This window comes from Cydia pomonella, chromosome 1 (genome assembly GCF_033807575.1).
Source record: "Cydia pomonella isolate Wapato2018A chromosome 1, ilCydPomo1, whole genome shotgun sequence".
Taxonomy (NCBI): domain Eukaryota; kingdom Metazoa; phylum Arthropoda; class Insecta; order Lepidoptera; family Tortricidae; genus Cydia; species Cydia pomonella.
In genome coordinates this window covers 8,562,982-8,579,446 of record NC_084703.1, presented here as the reverse complement: position 1 = coordinate 8,579,446, position 16,465 = coordinate 8,562,982, and the positions used below count along the sequence as shown (strand labels likewise).

Below are 16,465 nucleotides of genomic sequence, written 5' to 3'. Positions count from 1 at the left end.
GTAAAACGAAATTGTAAACGCAGTTCGTTGCCACACTTAACCGCTTTTTCTTAAACCTTATTGCAACTAGATACGTTATACCTCTCTGGGTAAGTCCCTTAAATCTAAGGATCGTGGCCAGCATCAGGGTTGCATCTGGAGACGATAATCTGTCTTTCCCGGTTTCTGTTCAGCGCGTATCTTACGACCGTGTAGAATTAGGAAGACGTCGTGAAGGTCGTTGGTGAACGACCGCGCAATCTTTTGCCTTCACTGTTACATTTGTACCTATATTACTAATGAAAGTAGTCTACGACAAGGTATGAGTCCGAAGACTGTAAAAGCCGACGATATTAGGTTTAGGACTATGATCTGGCAAGTCAAGTGTGAAAATATGGATGCACAAGACTTACTCAAAAAAATGTCCCATAGCTCGTAATTCGTCGACTTAAGAGCTATGGGACATATTTTTGAGCAACTTGTGTGCATCCATGCTTTTACACTTCACTGTACCCGCTCGTCTGTCAGTATTTATGGACCATCTTTAAGCATATTATATATGAAGATATGAGAGAATCGGACACATGTTGTGGTTTATCAATCTCTCTAATGCATTAATTTTATGTTGGAAATAAATCGTATTGAATTTTCAAAAGTTGAAGGCGCTATGCCGAAAATATGATAAAGGTGTGAGAAATGAGAAGCTTAATTTTAATCTCAGTAATGATAATAGTGAGCGAAGTATGTCATATACATAATTTATACTTAGTTTAGCCCAGAATATTCGCTAACTTAGTTACTATTCCAGTTAAGTGTCGCATGCAGTATACATATTTTGTAAGCGACGCGGCGATCCATCTTCTTGCCAATATCGACGACTTCAATATCAAGTATAAAACGGGAAGATTAACTTACCAACTTAAGAGGGTTATGCTAAACGGGCGCGGATCGTAACTTATCTATTTTTAAAGTTGTATACATCTGATGTAAATACCGAGTTTAGCCATAAATTCTGCCACAAAGTTAATTGTCCTTTGAGAGATTATGATTTTCAAGTTATTGAATTAAGTTTTATGCATTTATTAAAGGAATGAAAAACGAATATACAATGCTTTGTGGCTTAGAGATCCAAGCCTGCTCTTCGCGTCAAATAAACATTGGTTTGTTACAGAAATATTTAAAATATCTAGAATCCAAAAATTCCCGATACCCGAAAAAGTGGTACATATTTTGAGGTGCGTCGCTTCGCGTTCGTTAAAAAACATGTATTAAGGCAAGACATGTCATTATCGAATAATAATTAGGTATGTATTATTACTAATTAGATTCCCTATTTAGATATTTTTATGTGTAAAATTTAATTCAATAAATTACTTCATAGTTGTTCTGTACTGATAACATATTAAGTACTAGAATTTAAGGCTAGACCAGTTCAAATACGGTCGGTTATTCATCATAACTTGAGGTCGAGTTTATTTCTGAACAAATTCTACGTAAAACGTATTTTATATTTCAACCTTTCAAGGCCGCGTAGGCGAAATATTCCCAAAGTAACGCGCAAGGCAGAAGTAAATTATGGCTTGTAAACTCTATCGATTTCTATAATATTCAAACAAAAACTTATCTAAACCAAGATTACCGACATTTTTTACCTTATTTTGATTACTCTGGAGAAGTTATAGCTGTGGGTTTAGAACCTATTCCATCAGTGGAAAACGATTTTTTTTAATTCTTGCCTTTCCTTGGTGAAGGGAATGGTTGGACAGAATATGCCTTTGTTGCACTACCGACAGTAGTAGGTATGGTCTCATACCACCAGATACGAATATACTGATGCTAAACACTAACATCGCTTCTCCCAGGTGTACAACGAGAAACTGAGTGACTGTTCAGTGCCTTCTAAGTAGGCATTTTCAATAATTTCTTACGTCGACTGTATGATAATCTGGACTGGATTTACCTTGGTAGCACTGCCGACGGGCGGCGAAATGACATTAACGCAGCCCCCCGTCCGCAGGTCCCAGAAGCGGACCGACTTGTCCTGGCTGCCAGACACGAACATCGCTCCGCCCCAGTTGTACAGTGACAACACGTGCCCGGAGTGACCACTTAGTGCCTGTGATCAAATAAACAACCGGATTAAGCCCGATACGACTTACGAGCCTGACATAGGTTTCTATAGTATGTGAGTGCAAATGCAAGTAAAATGGCAACCATCATATAATCGTACAGATCCGTAACCTATTGTCATAATGATAAACATTGCGATGGAATAAAATAAAAATTATCTTCTAAACTATTATTCATATATCTAAATATTCCCGAAGATTTCGAAGAACTCTTGACTACAACCGGATATTTTTTAGAATGGTTTCGTGAAGCTCGAATCCGCGTTTCATATACGACGGATTAATTCCTTTAGTTTCATTAAAAGAGCTGTCTGCGCAAGAATCACGGCCAACCTCGAACTAATTCGGGATAATTGATTACTTGTTTACCTAATCACTTTAATTTCTCCTTGATAGATAAGTACTAATTGATTATTAAAAACATCTAAACTCCTTACCGTATCTTTAATCTACGGCCATTTCAATCCCAAACGGACTTTTCCGAGTAGACCTTTTTACCCGCACTTTTTAGCACATTCCTGCCCTACCTTTGTCTATGGTACTATAGTAGCCGCGAATCTTATCTTATCTCTCACTCTTGCAACGACCACGCAACCACTACCACCGTTTTACGACCATATTGGTTGGCGGATAGTATAGGGACAACATTTACCTGGAAAGTCTTGCCAGTGGCGCAGTCAGTGACGTAGATCTTGCAGTCGCCGGCGCCACCGCTCACTAGCAGACTGGTTTTGTTGGTCGTGTCCTCTATGAAGCACACGTCTCTTACTGTGCCGTCATGCATCGTCAACTCCACCTGAACAATAAAATATACTTTACAGTACATATGATGCTACTTTCCCGCACGTGTGCGGGAATGAGCACTTTTCGTGCGTAAGTCGAAACTTTAAAGACCCATATGTACTGTAAAACGTTGTACGATACACGTGCGAATAGGCAATTCGCAACTCGTGTCGATTTAAAACACTCCCTTCGGTCGTGTTTAATTTATCACCACTCGTTGCGAATTTCCTATTTTCTGCACTTAGTAGATTAACTTGAACAATAATATTGTATAGTGAAAAAGGAGATGTTTAAGATAGACGTACGGGACAGAACTATAAGCTTTAAATCAATAAATAAACATTAAAGGGGCATTCTTACACAAATTAACTATACATGCCCTTACCGGGATTCGAACCCAGGACCATCGACTTCATAGGTTTAACCATGTTCTTTTAGTCATCAGTCCGTTCGCGATTGAGAGTACTATTACTTATTTTGGTCATTTTGAGGAAATATTCTAACGAACAGAAGGGTTAAAACCTATATCCTTCCAAATAAAGGCATTATCATCTACACTCAGAGTATACCTTTGCAAAATCAGGTATAATCTCGTAAGTCGTATAGCATTAAATAAATTTCTGCCCTTCAAAAGGACTAAAGGGAGATTTGTCTGGCGCGAAGGTCAGTGACGTAGAATAAAATGTACAGAGCAGAGAGTAAGAGTATGTTCTGTGAAAGCATTATCTATGCAATTATCTCAAAAATAACAATAAGATATTAAAAATATTCTAGGAGTCCTATTTATACCTAATTAATCCTTCGGAAATATCATTACTAATCTATTATATACTAAAATTATACTGATATGTAATGCGTAACGATATAAAATTGAAAATAAATGAAAATTAGATGTTTTGTGATTTTTTCTATCGAGCCATTTTTAACTTATAATAAATAAATAAATATTATAGGACATTATTACACAAATTGACTAAGTCCCACAGTAAGCTCAATAAGGCTTGTGTTCATATATATAATATATAAATATTTATAAATACTTAAATACATAGAAAACACCCATGACTCAGGAACAAATATCCATGCTCATCACACGAATAAATGCCCTTACCAGGATTTGAACCCGGGACCATCAGCTTCGTAGGCAGGGTCACTACCCACTAGGCCAAACCGGTCGTCAAAACTTACTAAGGTTTTGCTTAAAGTTTGCCCTCGCAATTGTATCTTGTTTCCGAGTGATATTTTTATGGCATTTACCCTTGATTAAAACGTGTAATAATTAAATATAAAAACACACAGCGTTTTAATTTAGAAGATATATTGACTTGTGTAAATATCTTCGTATTTAAATTAAGACTTCCACGGCGACATAAACTATGTGTTATGCACCTAAATATAATAAACGGCAATAATGCAGTAAATAGGTCCTTAGCAGGTACAAGTATAAAGTATTTGACCTCAAGCAATGATGTTTATAGTCACAAATAACGCCCGGAATTCCAAATAGCCCCACGCAATGATATTTGGTTTACGGCTAGGCACATATGTAGGAGAGGCAAGGATGTTTCACCGAAGGCGTGAAATGCGGTCAGCGCACGCTAACAATGTAGGGACTTTAGGTAATAACAGTATCTGCTTTTAGCACAACCCTAACTACATTTATACTTTGCTATTACCTTGTCTCCATAAATTATCCATCTTAAGCGTGGCAGATATCTCCTTTATACATTTTTATTCTTCAGGTTTAGGGCATCATAATAGAATACAAAGTATACAAAACATGACGGCAGGGATGGCCGTGAGTTAAAAGAGGTATCAACCTTAATTCCAGATAAAACCGATGCCTAAAGTTCAGCCATTACCCTGCCAGTTTTTCGTACTGGGGCCGATCTGACGATACTTAAATAAGGCTATTTGAACACTGAATCGTTGCTTGTTGCTCACAAATTTGTAGACTCATCAATTATTTACTATGAATCCAATAAGAGAATAAGGATAGTAGAAAGTTCGCTTGAGAAACCAAATATGAGGACACATTCAAATTTTATGAGTACTTGAGGATGTGTATAATTGTGGAACTAACAAAATATAAAACACAACTCAGTTGTAATTTTACTATTCCGGAGGCGTATTTTGATTGGTTATGAATTTGATCTGGATTTGTTATGTATATGATCTGTCAATGTCAAGTGACCTTTTCTCATCATAAACATGAAAAGCTAATAGCCAAGCGGTAAGGCGTACGGCTCCGGACGTGTAGTCAGGTGGTTCGAACCCCGGAACTTACGTACGGAAAATCATTTCATATTTACCAATCTTCGGACAAGGAATAGATCTCGTGGAAACCAAACTAATCCCCACAAGGCCCCGTTTTTCCTCTGGGTTGGAAACGATATGTCATCCGGTTTCTATATTATGTCATTGGGAGAGCCAAGAGCGGACCCCGGGCTCCTTTGCTGCAGGATGCAACCGAAGAAGCGTTAAGATCATATTAATACGTCAAAACATGAATTGACTAAATTTCATCACATTTTATCGCCGTGTATAATTTGTAAATAGTACTGAAAGTCACAATCGAATGCAGTCATTAAAATCATCGATTGGAAGACCGTTAATTTTACCAGTAGCAAATCGTTCGGATATAATCTGTTTATATAAGTTGATGACGCTATGATTTAAATGAGTAAACAAGTCTGTCCACGGGGGCGGATTCAATTGCGCCGTTCAACTCAAAAATGTACGCACAAACGAGTAGGGCAAGATTACTCGTAAATTATGTATGAGCACCAAGCATCCGATAAGTTTCCGGGCCCTTTAGGAATACTGGCATCTCCAGGTGTGGGCTGTCTCATGAATACGGTACACGATTAGAGGCTATTTCGCGTACCATGTAATTACAGTTGTCGGAAACTCTTTGTTCTCTAATGTAGACATTTGTACCTTAACTAAACAGTCGTTTTCCACATTATTTTAATTAGCTTACGATCAGCCATATGGCCACTTTTGAGGGTTTGTTTATTGTCATAAAGTTAATTGTAAAGCATTGATGGCGGACGTTGAGTTGAGTTTTATTCTGAATTTGAACTGATGATCAAAAATTATCAACTGAAATAGATGTCGTATATAAAAGAAAAAGTGACCAAGGTGTCCAGTGCCCAGGGCTGGAGACATGCGATACGAACCATACTATTCTACCTTACATTTGGAAAGGGACGAGAGCTCTTAAGCGATTGCATTTACTTGAGAAAATTCGACCTATGCTGTCGTGCCCGGGTGGCAGAGTGTTCAAGGCATCTGCCGCGAATGCAGAGGACGTTGGTTCGTTTCCAACCATAGGCACTCGGGCCATTATCACTTTTCTTTTGTATGTATATGACATATATTTCATTTTATATTTAACATAGTGCCAATTTAAATATTACTTGAAATTCAAATATTTTAAAGTAATAGTAAAGACAAGATTTCTAAACTAAAACATACTGGAGTTTCTACCACCGCGTCATACGCTGAGCAACAAATTTCAGCGGGATTATGTATTTCTTGAAGTATTAAGCTTAACAAGGTAGTGTCGCAGTGCACTACAGAAATATTACATTCTCAACGCAATAAGCAAGTTTTTGAAGTGTCTATTGTAGCAAAGAGAATTTGAAATAGAGATAAATAAATAAATAAAATAAATATTATAGGACATTATTACACAAACTAAGTCCCACGATAAGCTCAATAAGGGTTGTGTTGAGGGTACTAAGACAACGATATATATAATATATAAATATTTATAAATACTTAAATGCATAGAAAACACCCATGACTCAGGAACAAATATCCATGCTCATCACACGAATAAATGCCCTTACCAGGATTTGAACCCGGGACCATCAGCTTCGTAGGCAGGGTCACTACCCACTAGGCCAAACCGGTCGTCAAATGGATTGATCAAAAAGAGATGGATTGTAAAAGAAAATTTTGTAGCCACGGTAAATTTACTGCCATCTTTAGAGACATGATAATAACTATTAGAACGCCACTTGACTTTTATCCTTATTCTTTCACTGATATGTGTTAAATTTTTTGAATATCAAACCCCATCTTACCGTGCATAACCCAAAGTTTGTGGCGCCATTGCTCGAAACGATGCCTGCATACCTTTGGCCATTGTTTTATTAGATGGCGCCACATTTTGATATTTAACAAGTTAAATACATATCTGTGAAAGGTGAAGGATCAAAGTCAAATGGCGATCTAAAAGTTTTAATCATGTGTCGAAAGATGGCAGTAAACTTACTGTGGCTACAAAGTTTGATTTGAGATTCCACCTCTATTTCAAATTCTCTTTGATTGTTGGTATAGAATCATGGTGTTTGTCAAACTGTTTGTGTGTATCTTTCCTAAACTATAAGTGACGTCAAGTAAGCGTCACGTGGAACGAAGTGTTTATTTTAATAATGAGAAATAGATAAATGAAAATTCTTGATATTAATACAACATACAAAAAAAACTATATCCATAAAAAAATAAACTATAATCTAATCTACTATTACATATAGATTCGATATGCCATAAGTATGAGTATACTTAGGTATATATAAGTATAACTTTTCTGACTGATTCACTGCTGTGAAAGTTATATTATGGTAAAATTAATATATTTCTTCAATGTCTGGAAAATACACTCCATTGTGTTTAAATAGTTTCAGAAAATAAATATTGTACGCGGCTATTGTAGCTTAGTAGTAAAAATGCAGTCCATTATCGGTACAAACAGACTCATTTCACATATAAAGCCCCGTATTTCTGAGTTGATATTTTAATATGTCATAATATTACACAGTAAACTTGTAAACTAGTATTTTCTCTTGAGGAGTAGACACAGGTAAACTAGTGTTCGCAAACGCGACCTTATCATGTATTATTAGATTTCTATTTTAAAAATAGTTTTATGCATGGTACGCGTTTGCTAAAGTAACCTGGTATTTATATGGGAATTTATAGTTTTATCGATGTTATCGCGATGTAGTTTCGGATAAGATACTAGTTTTACGCCTCAATAAAAACTGTTCTATGAAATTTAATACATTGACTTTTATTGATAGTTAGCTAGTGCAATAAATAGCTTCATATATAAGATTATAGAAAGCCGAAAGTTATAAGTAATATGACTATCTAACAAGTAATTTTGTAGTAGGTACCGATTTTGTTTAATTTGAACATGTTTTAATTTTGTTTCTTCATAAAGATAAAGAAAACCCCACTTTCCCGTACGTGTGCGGCAAACGTGTTACACACTTGTATCACAATTAATAATCAAGTATAATAAAACGTAAATGTTTGTCAACAAACAAAACCTAGATATATCGTTTCATGGTCATTGTGCCTACAGTGGTATATTCAGTAACAAAACCAAATAAATCCAAATCCATTCCAAACACTAGCCAATCAATTGCAATGTACAGCTGAAACTAAATGGTTAGTATTGAAATAAAAGAGCTCTTTATTTGACTTGGATAAAACACATGAATCACACCGAGTCAATAAAAAGTGCGCCCATTCGAGTTTTTGACGGTACTAGTTTGTTATTAAAACCAGTATATTTTTGACAGTTATCAATTGCGTAGTTAACAGCCATATTACATTAGAAATAGAAAAAAATATAAGAGCGGGAGAGTTTCGCATAGAAAGATTTTGGGGTTCTAATTACTATCCCCCTTATTCATAAACGTGTACTAAAGTTACGATGACGCTGATCATCGTTTGTCCCTTTCCGACGTATTGGTATGATGGAAAGGGACAAACGATGATCAGCGACATCGTAACTTTAGTACACGTTTATGAATAAGGGGGTAAGTGTCTAAAATTTGAACATGCATTTAAAAAAAATTTAAAATGCAATGTAGGGATGGTTTCTTGGTCGTCAATAAAAATAAAATATATTTCACTATTTGTATCATGTAATGAGGTCTCAGTAATTTTGTAATAATTCAGGTAATTTTAGAAACACTTTTTATTCGTCATTTCGATTCATTTATGACTATACACTACAGTAGCCTTACACCGACTGTCTTATCAGTGGCAAACTGACATTTTCGCTAACGTTTGCTTAACTTACATTCTATACATCTCGCTCGTTCTAATATGCCAGTACGAGCGAGATGCATAGAAAATAAGTTAAGCTCACGCTAGCGAATATGTCAGTGTCAAATTCTTGGCCATATTCATGACAAAACCACCACTGAGAAACAAAAAATCTAATTATTAATGAAATATATTGATTTGTTTTTTTAAGTAGTATATACATTCCATATACGGCGCGGCGGGAAGAAGTTGATAAGAGAACTCGAGATACAAAATTGTAGAAATTTGAACCTTCTGTCAATTTTTTCTTTTACTTTTCCAGCAGAACACGATACCGAATATGCCCTTAATCGAATCCCCACTATTTTTGGTACTCTGTTAAGGCAGTCGGTGTTAAGTGCTACTAAAGGACAGGTAATCGTTCGGTAAGGGATAGGTCGTAAGTATTTGTAAATAAATAGCGTTGAGGCATATAGTTCAATTTGAACGCAGGATATTTCATCCCTGAAACATAAATCACCAAACGGGTGGCCATTGATAGGTTTCCGCAGAACGGACCCAGCGGTTCGCAGGTAATAAGTAATTTCTTCGCGGGTCGCTCTGACATAAGAGAAGCGTAAGCTTGGCCACGGCGTGGGGCACTGGTATCAGATCCGAGGAGCCACTGACCCGCGCTACAATGGACTAAAGCTATATTTCATTCATTCGCTTATTTATTCTTAAACAATACTCATTGTGTAAGAAATACATACAATTATAAATACCTTAAATTAGCGACCTATCAAATATTAGTCAGTCAGGAAGAAAGACTTTAACTTACGCTTAAATAAAAATCTATTTGTGATGACTTTTAGATCAGTCAGGAGCTGATAAAATAATATTACTGCCTGATATCTTGCGCAATATTTAGCTACCTGATGTTATGGAAAGAAGCTGCGCTTTACGTTTTTCGTCCTTGTGGCTAGGCGAGACTACTGTTCTTCAACTGTACAATATTTGGCAATATCTTTATCAAACTGGATAAGAAGAATAAAGACATACAAGCTGGACCGTATAATGTATGTAAGGTTTGCAGTAAAAGATACCTGTGACGGTTGTCATTAAGGTCGCTTTTTAATTAATACTTTATGGCAACAGCGCCTTATTGAGTAGCTACAAAACGTACCCATTATTTGATAACCACATATCGAAATAGAGTTCTACATCACAAACCTTATTGTCTCGACGTATAGCACCCGTCAATTTTGTAGAATGATCACTAACAAGTGGTACGTTCTAACCGCTAACAAGGCAAACATTCAAAATATATATGGCGGAAATTAATTAACGATCACTACCAATAATTTAGCAAGCGAGTTCGTTTATTAACCACAAGAGCAAATATAACAGTATAAGTATAGGTTTCACATAATACCTATATACTACTAGCCTAACATAAGAACATACAGGATGTAGTTGTACTTCATACTGAAAAACTTTTACAATGGAGCCCGCCCCTAAATCGCGAAAAAAATATCTGCTGTTCCATAGAAAACATTGATATATGATTCGCGGAAAAATGTATTTTTACACAGCAGTTTTTTTTTGTGAGTTCGGGGTTGATCCTATAGTAAAGTTGTTCAGTATGACCTACATATTCATCCCTCAGAGTATCGTCAAAAATAACAAAAACAGTCTGTATGTTTGATATCCTTGAATAAATCACTCAGACCATTGCGTTGCTTGACGTTCTGGACAGCTAGGGCCTGGGTGCTTAGCCAATATGCTAATCGTTAATGCTCCGTAGCGTAGTCATCTCTCTCTATCACTCTTCCATATTCCGACAGTGACTTGCTTTGTGTTTAAAACTAGCCTGAAAATGGACACCCAAATAGAGTGCTAAAATCCCATTGTCACACAGTGGGATTTAGCCAAATAGGTCCATAAGTATAGGTACATAGGTATAGGTTCAGGTAGGTAGGTGTATTTTCATTATTGTATACCTATCTCGTTTCCATCAGATTTTAACTAAATGTATACTGTTTATTTTGTTCGGATTCAATATTTCGAATACAGCAAAATTAATTTTGGAGTTCATTCGTGTATAAATTCTAGTTCCACATTTGAAAGCTTCATCCTCTTTGTTTTATTGCTACGGTATGATGCATCTCAATATCGGAAATCATTTTTGGTATTTCAACTGAAATTGGAAGCTAGGTTATTTAATTGGAGTAGGTGCTTCAAGGCTATTGATACAAAAGTTTAAATCAGCAGAGGGACTGCATGACCGCTACACGTGAGGATCAAATCTATCAAACAAACTGCTATCAAACTTGAGTGAGAGCACGGTTCATTTGTCCGTGCGAGCACAAAGGAGTGTTCCCCAGTCAAAGGGTTAAAGTGACATTTCATTTGAAAAGTTTCCTCGCAAAGTGTACTGACTCGACAGCAAACTTAGTAAACAAAGGGAGACTTGAGTAAATGTTATTATCTGCGTCGTATGAATCTGTTCAAATGCAGCATAAATTCATGTGGAACAACGTAAAAGCTACGACATTTTCGTAGGTGGAGTGATAGCAAGGTAAACAAAGGGTCTGTCGTGAAGGTAATGTATTGCCACTTTGACTTCCTCGCCTGAAAGGTAGCATAATGCCAATAGTGACATTACCTGGCCGTGTTAAAGTGACCATTATAACGCTTTTAGCCCAGATAGGTACTTGATTATTTGGAGCCGCTTGAAACTGTTGAAATTTGAGAGGTCTTTTTGATGATCCTCGTCCGATTTACCTCAGATAAGGAGTTAACATGCGTGCTCATATTTAAATGTTCACTAAACGATTTCGTTTACTCAATTAGATTTTTGTTTGCTTATGTTTCGTTCAAGTTAGGCAAGTCTTGTTACTTAATATACAGAATGTAATCGTTAAGTGTTTACTTGCGATAATTCCGTAAATATAACAGATGTAAAAAAAAATACACGGAAAGTGCATTAGCCAATAAGTAAAATTTTTTTTTTTTATATATAAAACTAGAAACATCCAAAATAGTTTAAGTTTTAACGCGCTTATACGTTTAGTACACTGAAAGTGGCTAACTCTTAATTTATCTACAGTAAACATGATTTTTTTTTTACATGATTAATCTGTCGTTAATATATTTATTTTATAAGGACGTAACTACATTTTGTTTGTAGCTGTTTAGATTTAATACTTATTTATATTATATTTTTACATAATTGTATTTAATAAGTTTATTAAATATAAAAATAAGGACGTAACTACATTTTGTTTGTAGTTGTTTAGACTTAATACTTATTTATATTATATTTTTACATTATTGTATTTAATAAGTTTATTAAATAAGTATTAGTTTTAAAACTTATTAAATACAATTATGTAAAAATATAATATAAATAAGTATTAAGTCTAAACAACTACAAACAAAATGTAGTTACGTCCTTATTTATCAATATCAAATAAAAGTTTTTTTGATATCCCATTTCTCTACTAATATTATAAATGCGATTGTAACTCTGATGATATAGATTAAGGCGCGAGGAAAGACATAGGATAGTAGGACCATCATCCCACTCAGACGAAGTCGCGGGCTGACGCTACTCTCTTATATTTACGGAATATTCGCCTGTAAACACAACAATTACGTCCTGGAGAAGACTTTCTTGATAAACTTTTATCATAATGTATAAATCCTCCGTCTTTTTTACTGTTGCAAGGTCATATTTTCTTATGGTTCCCAGAAATTTTAGGTTACTAACAATACTAACACTCAGAATCACGAGCACTATTGTTTGTGTTAGAAAAAAGAAAGGCTTGATTTAATTCTCTTGTTTTCGATTTTCCAATATATTTACTCCATACAAGTAAACTAGTGACTTAGAGAAGTAGCGGATTCTGAAACGTTGGAACACTTTCTTTTCTAGTAGATTCAAATCCCAAAATTTCTGAACACTAGACTTGAATTAAACTTACAACCAAAAAAATAGTCATTTTATTACATAATGCTATTTTAAGTTCTGGATATTAATACTAAGTATCACTTATTTCATTCTAAATAGCCAGTATGTTACTAGAAATAAATTTTCATCGTAAACCACAAAAAACTTGCTCTTGTGGCTTACTTATTTACATTATATAAACAAGAGACAAAACAAGAAATTACTCTGAAAACTGATTCACGTGCTAGAAACCACAGCTCACGCAGCTAAAGGAAATAGTTTTAACTTGCTTCGCTACTCAGTAACCCGAGTTAACAAGTTTTCGTAGTAACAGGTACACATTACGGTTCGGTAAAGTTTTAGGGGTTGTTCGAAGATTAGGAGCAGTCTGGCTGGGAAATTAACGTGGAATGTGCTTACAACGACAATGGGTGTGCGAATGTCGTTAAAACGATTTTGCCAAATACCTTTCACGATGTTACAAATCCTTGTGTGACCCATAAATAGTTGTGGTTCCTTACCTCCTGGCCTTCCAGGTTGCAGGTGTGGCTGTTGAACCGCATCAGCTTGACGGTCTTGTCGTTGGAGCCAGTCGCGAGAAGGTCTCCTGCCGGGCTCCATGCCAGGCAGTAGATGCTGCCCTTGTGATGTTTGGTGCGTTTGAGCAGCACTGTCGGAGCAGCCGGTGCGCTGTTTTCTCTGAAAAAAAAAACTGCCACTGTAGTACGGGTTGTAAGCACAGTACTTATATAGTTTATTTAGATTGGTTTATTTACCACATTGTACGATGAATTTCTATCATCATGAGTCTTCATGACGCGATGACATGAATACCTGATTGAAATCCAGCTCTGTTAATGTAACATGAATCCGACAGTTCAGTCAAAATCGTCATCGGTTTATCACACTTACACCTCACTTAAATCATAATACATAAATAGTATTGCTATATTATTCAATAAAAATTGAAATAATTTTATAAAATGCCTACTTATTTAACAAGTGATAATGCTCAGATAAATAAACAGAATCAATGGAGAATATTTAGCTACGAAAAAATATTTCAATTAATTAATGCACTAGAGTCCTCTTAACGTATCTATTCCTTTAGGCGCGTTGAATAAAAATATATAAACCCGAATGACTTTATGACATAAATTTCGGATTCCGAAATTCAAAAGGTATATGTATGTACAATACTAGAAACGTATAAAATAAACGTATAGTACTGGTTTATAGAAACGAAAATAGTCATTTTCTATGTTATATAATTCACCATTCTACCTTATCCTATTATGTGAATCATATAATTATTATATAAACTCGAGAGTAACGTGAAGGACCCGATTCATTACTCGCAACTGTAAATATTAATTGAGTTTTAAAACAGTACAGGCAAGTTCCAAGTGTGCAACGATTTCGTTCCCTTTATGACTGAGGTATGCGAGATTTCGAATACAGGTAGGTGCCTATGTACTGGGAACAACAGCGGATATATTTTGTTCTCCCTTTCAGAGTTGATTAAAGTTAAGTGGAGCGCTTACTTTGTTCGTGAATTTCAAGTTCGTACTTTGCGCGTTCGCTAACAATACGGTATTTTTATATTTATATAAAATAAATTAGATTGCCGTCACACAGAACCGTGAGTGCTCTTGATGCCATAACGACGCATTAGTGGATTGCATTAAATAAATCAGGAGCAGATCGAGCTGCTTAATATTAAATCAGATCGTGCTTCGACTAACAAGGGTGTCTGTTAGCAAGTTGTGCATAATGGATCATAGTTACAGTTACTCTTTGTTAACGAATACAAGTTCGGAGTAATTGGCACGACTCGACACGGAAGCGTTTGTTGCTACAGAGGGGAGTTTCTTGTAGAATAGTCGTAAGACGGCGGTACTGTTCCGTCGGGGATTATCCATTGGAACAAGTGGTCTGTAGTGCAACATCGTATCGATGCTGCGTACTTTCACGTGCGGAGCTCTTTTTGATAGATTCCCAGGGAACATTAGCGGCGAGGGAGTATTGCCTGTCGCACTGTAACAGGGGATCATTAAGAATATAAAAACCAACACAATTAAGAAAAACGTACGATTTTCAAGCGAAGATTGGTTAAATATATACGGGAGGTTTATTAATGACAGGTCGTGACTTCACTCACGAGCTGTGCAAATTCCAAATAGATTATACCTTAGCAATAACAAAAGTACATAAGGAAATTGGAAATCATTTTAATGTATTACAAAAGAGGACACACTACAGAACTTTTGTTTACCTTTCACGCACCAGCATGATAGGGATCAGTAAGAAAACACTTTTTGTGTGTGAAATTTTCTTGGTTTCAGGACAATCATAGACAACAAATAGTCAATTGCAACCCCTGGCAGTCCTGGCACGTAACAGCACTTGAACGTGATTTTTGTTACGGTTTGTGGACTCAACAGTGGACAGATCCTCTTTTTACTGACTTAGCCTTAAATCAATTCTAGTTATTATATAGCAAGGAAAGATTATAGCAATAAATTATCTTATTATATAAGATTTTAGTTAAATAAATATGTTTGATACAAACTTTTATCGATGACTGTACTTTTCTTTCAACAGGCAACTAATACTTATCGAGTCAATTCTAATAAACCCAAACACAATTAGTTTGCGTTGTTTTAATCCTATGACCACCTCCTGTGTCCATCAGACCAGCTCGATGGTACCATAATATTGCATTGTCACCCAACTTACATATTTATGTGTGTGAATTTCAGCTCAATCGAATAATGGGAAAATACATAAGCCAAGATACATTACCTTGTAAAAATATCTAACAGTATAGATGACGATAGCATGCTCGTATATAGCAGGTTTAAATAATTAATCAAATTGACCTTACAGTTCCTAATTTTATGTGACATTACAATTATATGTAAGCTGGAATAAAGAGAAGGATTTTCCCGGTAAGAGACATTGTTTCATTCCCTACTTAAAATCCTTCAGGAACAGAAAGTTGAATTCCTAAAATGTTGAATTCCCAAAATATTGAATTCCCAGAAAGTTGAACATTAAAATGTTGAATTTGCATAAAGTTGAATTCTTTAAATGTTGAGATTGCAAAAAGTTGAACTTGCAGGATGTTGATTATTAAAATGTTGAATTCTTTAAATGTTGAGATTGCAAAAAGTTGAATTTGCAGAATGTTAAAGAAGTTTCCGGTTTATTTTTTATTTTTACTAAAATAAATAGTTTTAAAGGTATTCTTTTCGAATAAACAAATTATGAATTATGATTTGAAAATATTGACAAAAGTTATGTTAAAAATATTACTATTTTTACCAACCTTTAGCACCTTGTACCGAACAAATGGCCGTCGGGCCAATTTTTTTTTTTTAATTATAAGAAATTAAAATTCAAAACATATTAGCACGGTCCCGAGCACGCTCACGCTTGTATTCAGTGAGAATGAGCGAAGAAGAACACGAACCTACGGGACCTGAAGGAAAATCTTTTTTTTTAACAGATTTTGAAAGAGACTTCTTCCTGTTTTACAAGTTTCATGAAACCTAGGTCGATCTGC

The 16,465-nt window shown here is 35.5% G+C and overlaps 1 protein-coding gene across 1 annotated transcript in view; it reads right to left on the bottom strand.

Annotated features, from left to right (window-relative positions):
- LOC133529377 (WD repeat-containing protein 47) overlaps positions 1-16,465 on the bottom strand; it is a 111,485-nt gene that overhangs the window by 13,198 nt on the left and 81,822 nt on the right. The window contains exons 6-8 of the mRNA XM_061867116.1: positions 13,419-13,596; positions 2,761-2,904; positions 1,940-2,095 (exon numbers count right to left, since the gene is read on the bottom strand). Of these exons, the coding sequence (XP_061723100.1) occupies positions 1,940-2,095; positions 2,761-2,904; positions 13,419-13,596 (478 nt within the window). The remainder of the gene's footprint in view (positions 1-1,939; positions 2,096-2,760; positions 2,905-13,418; positions 13,597-16,465) is intronic.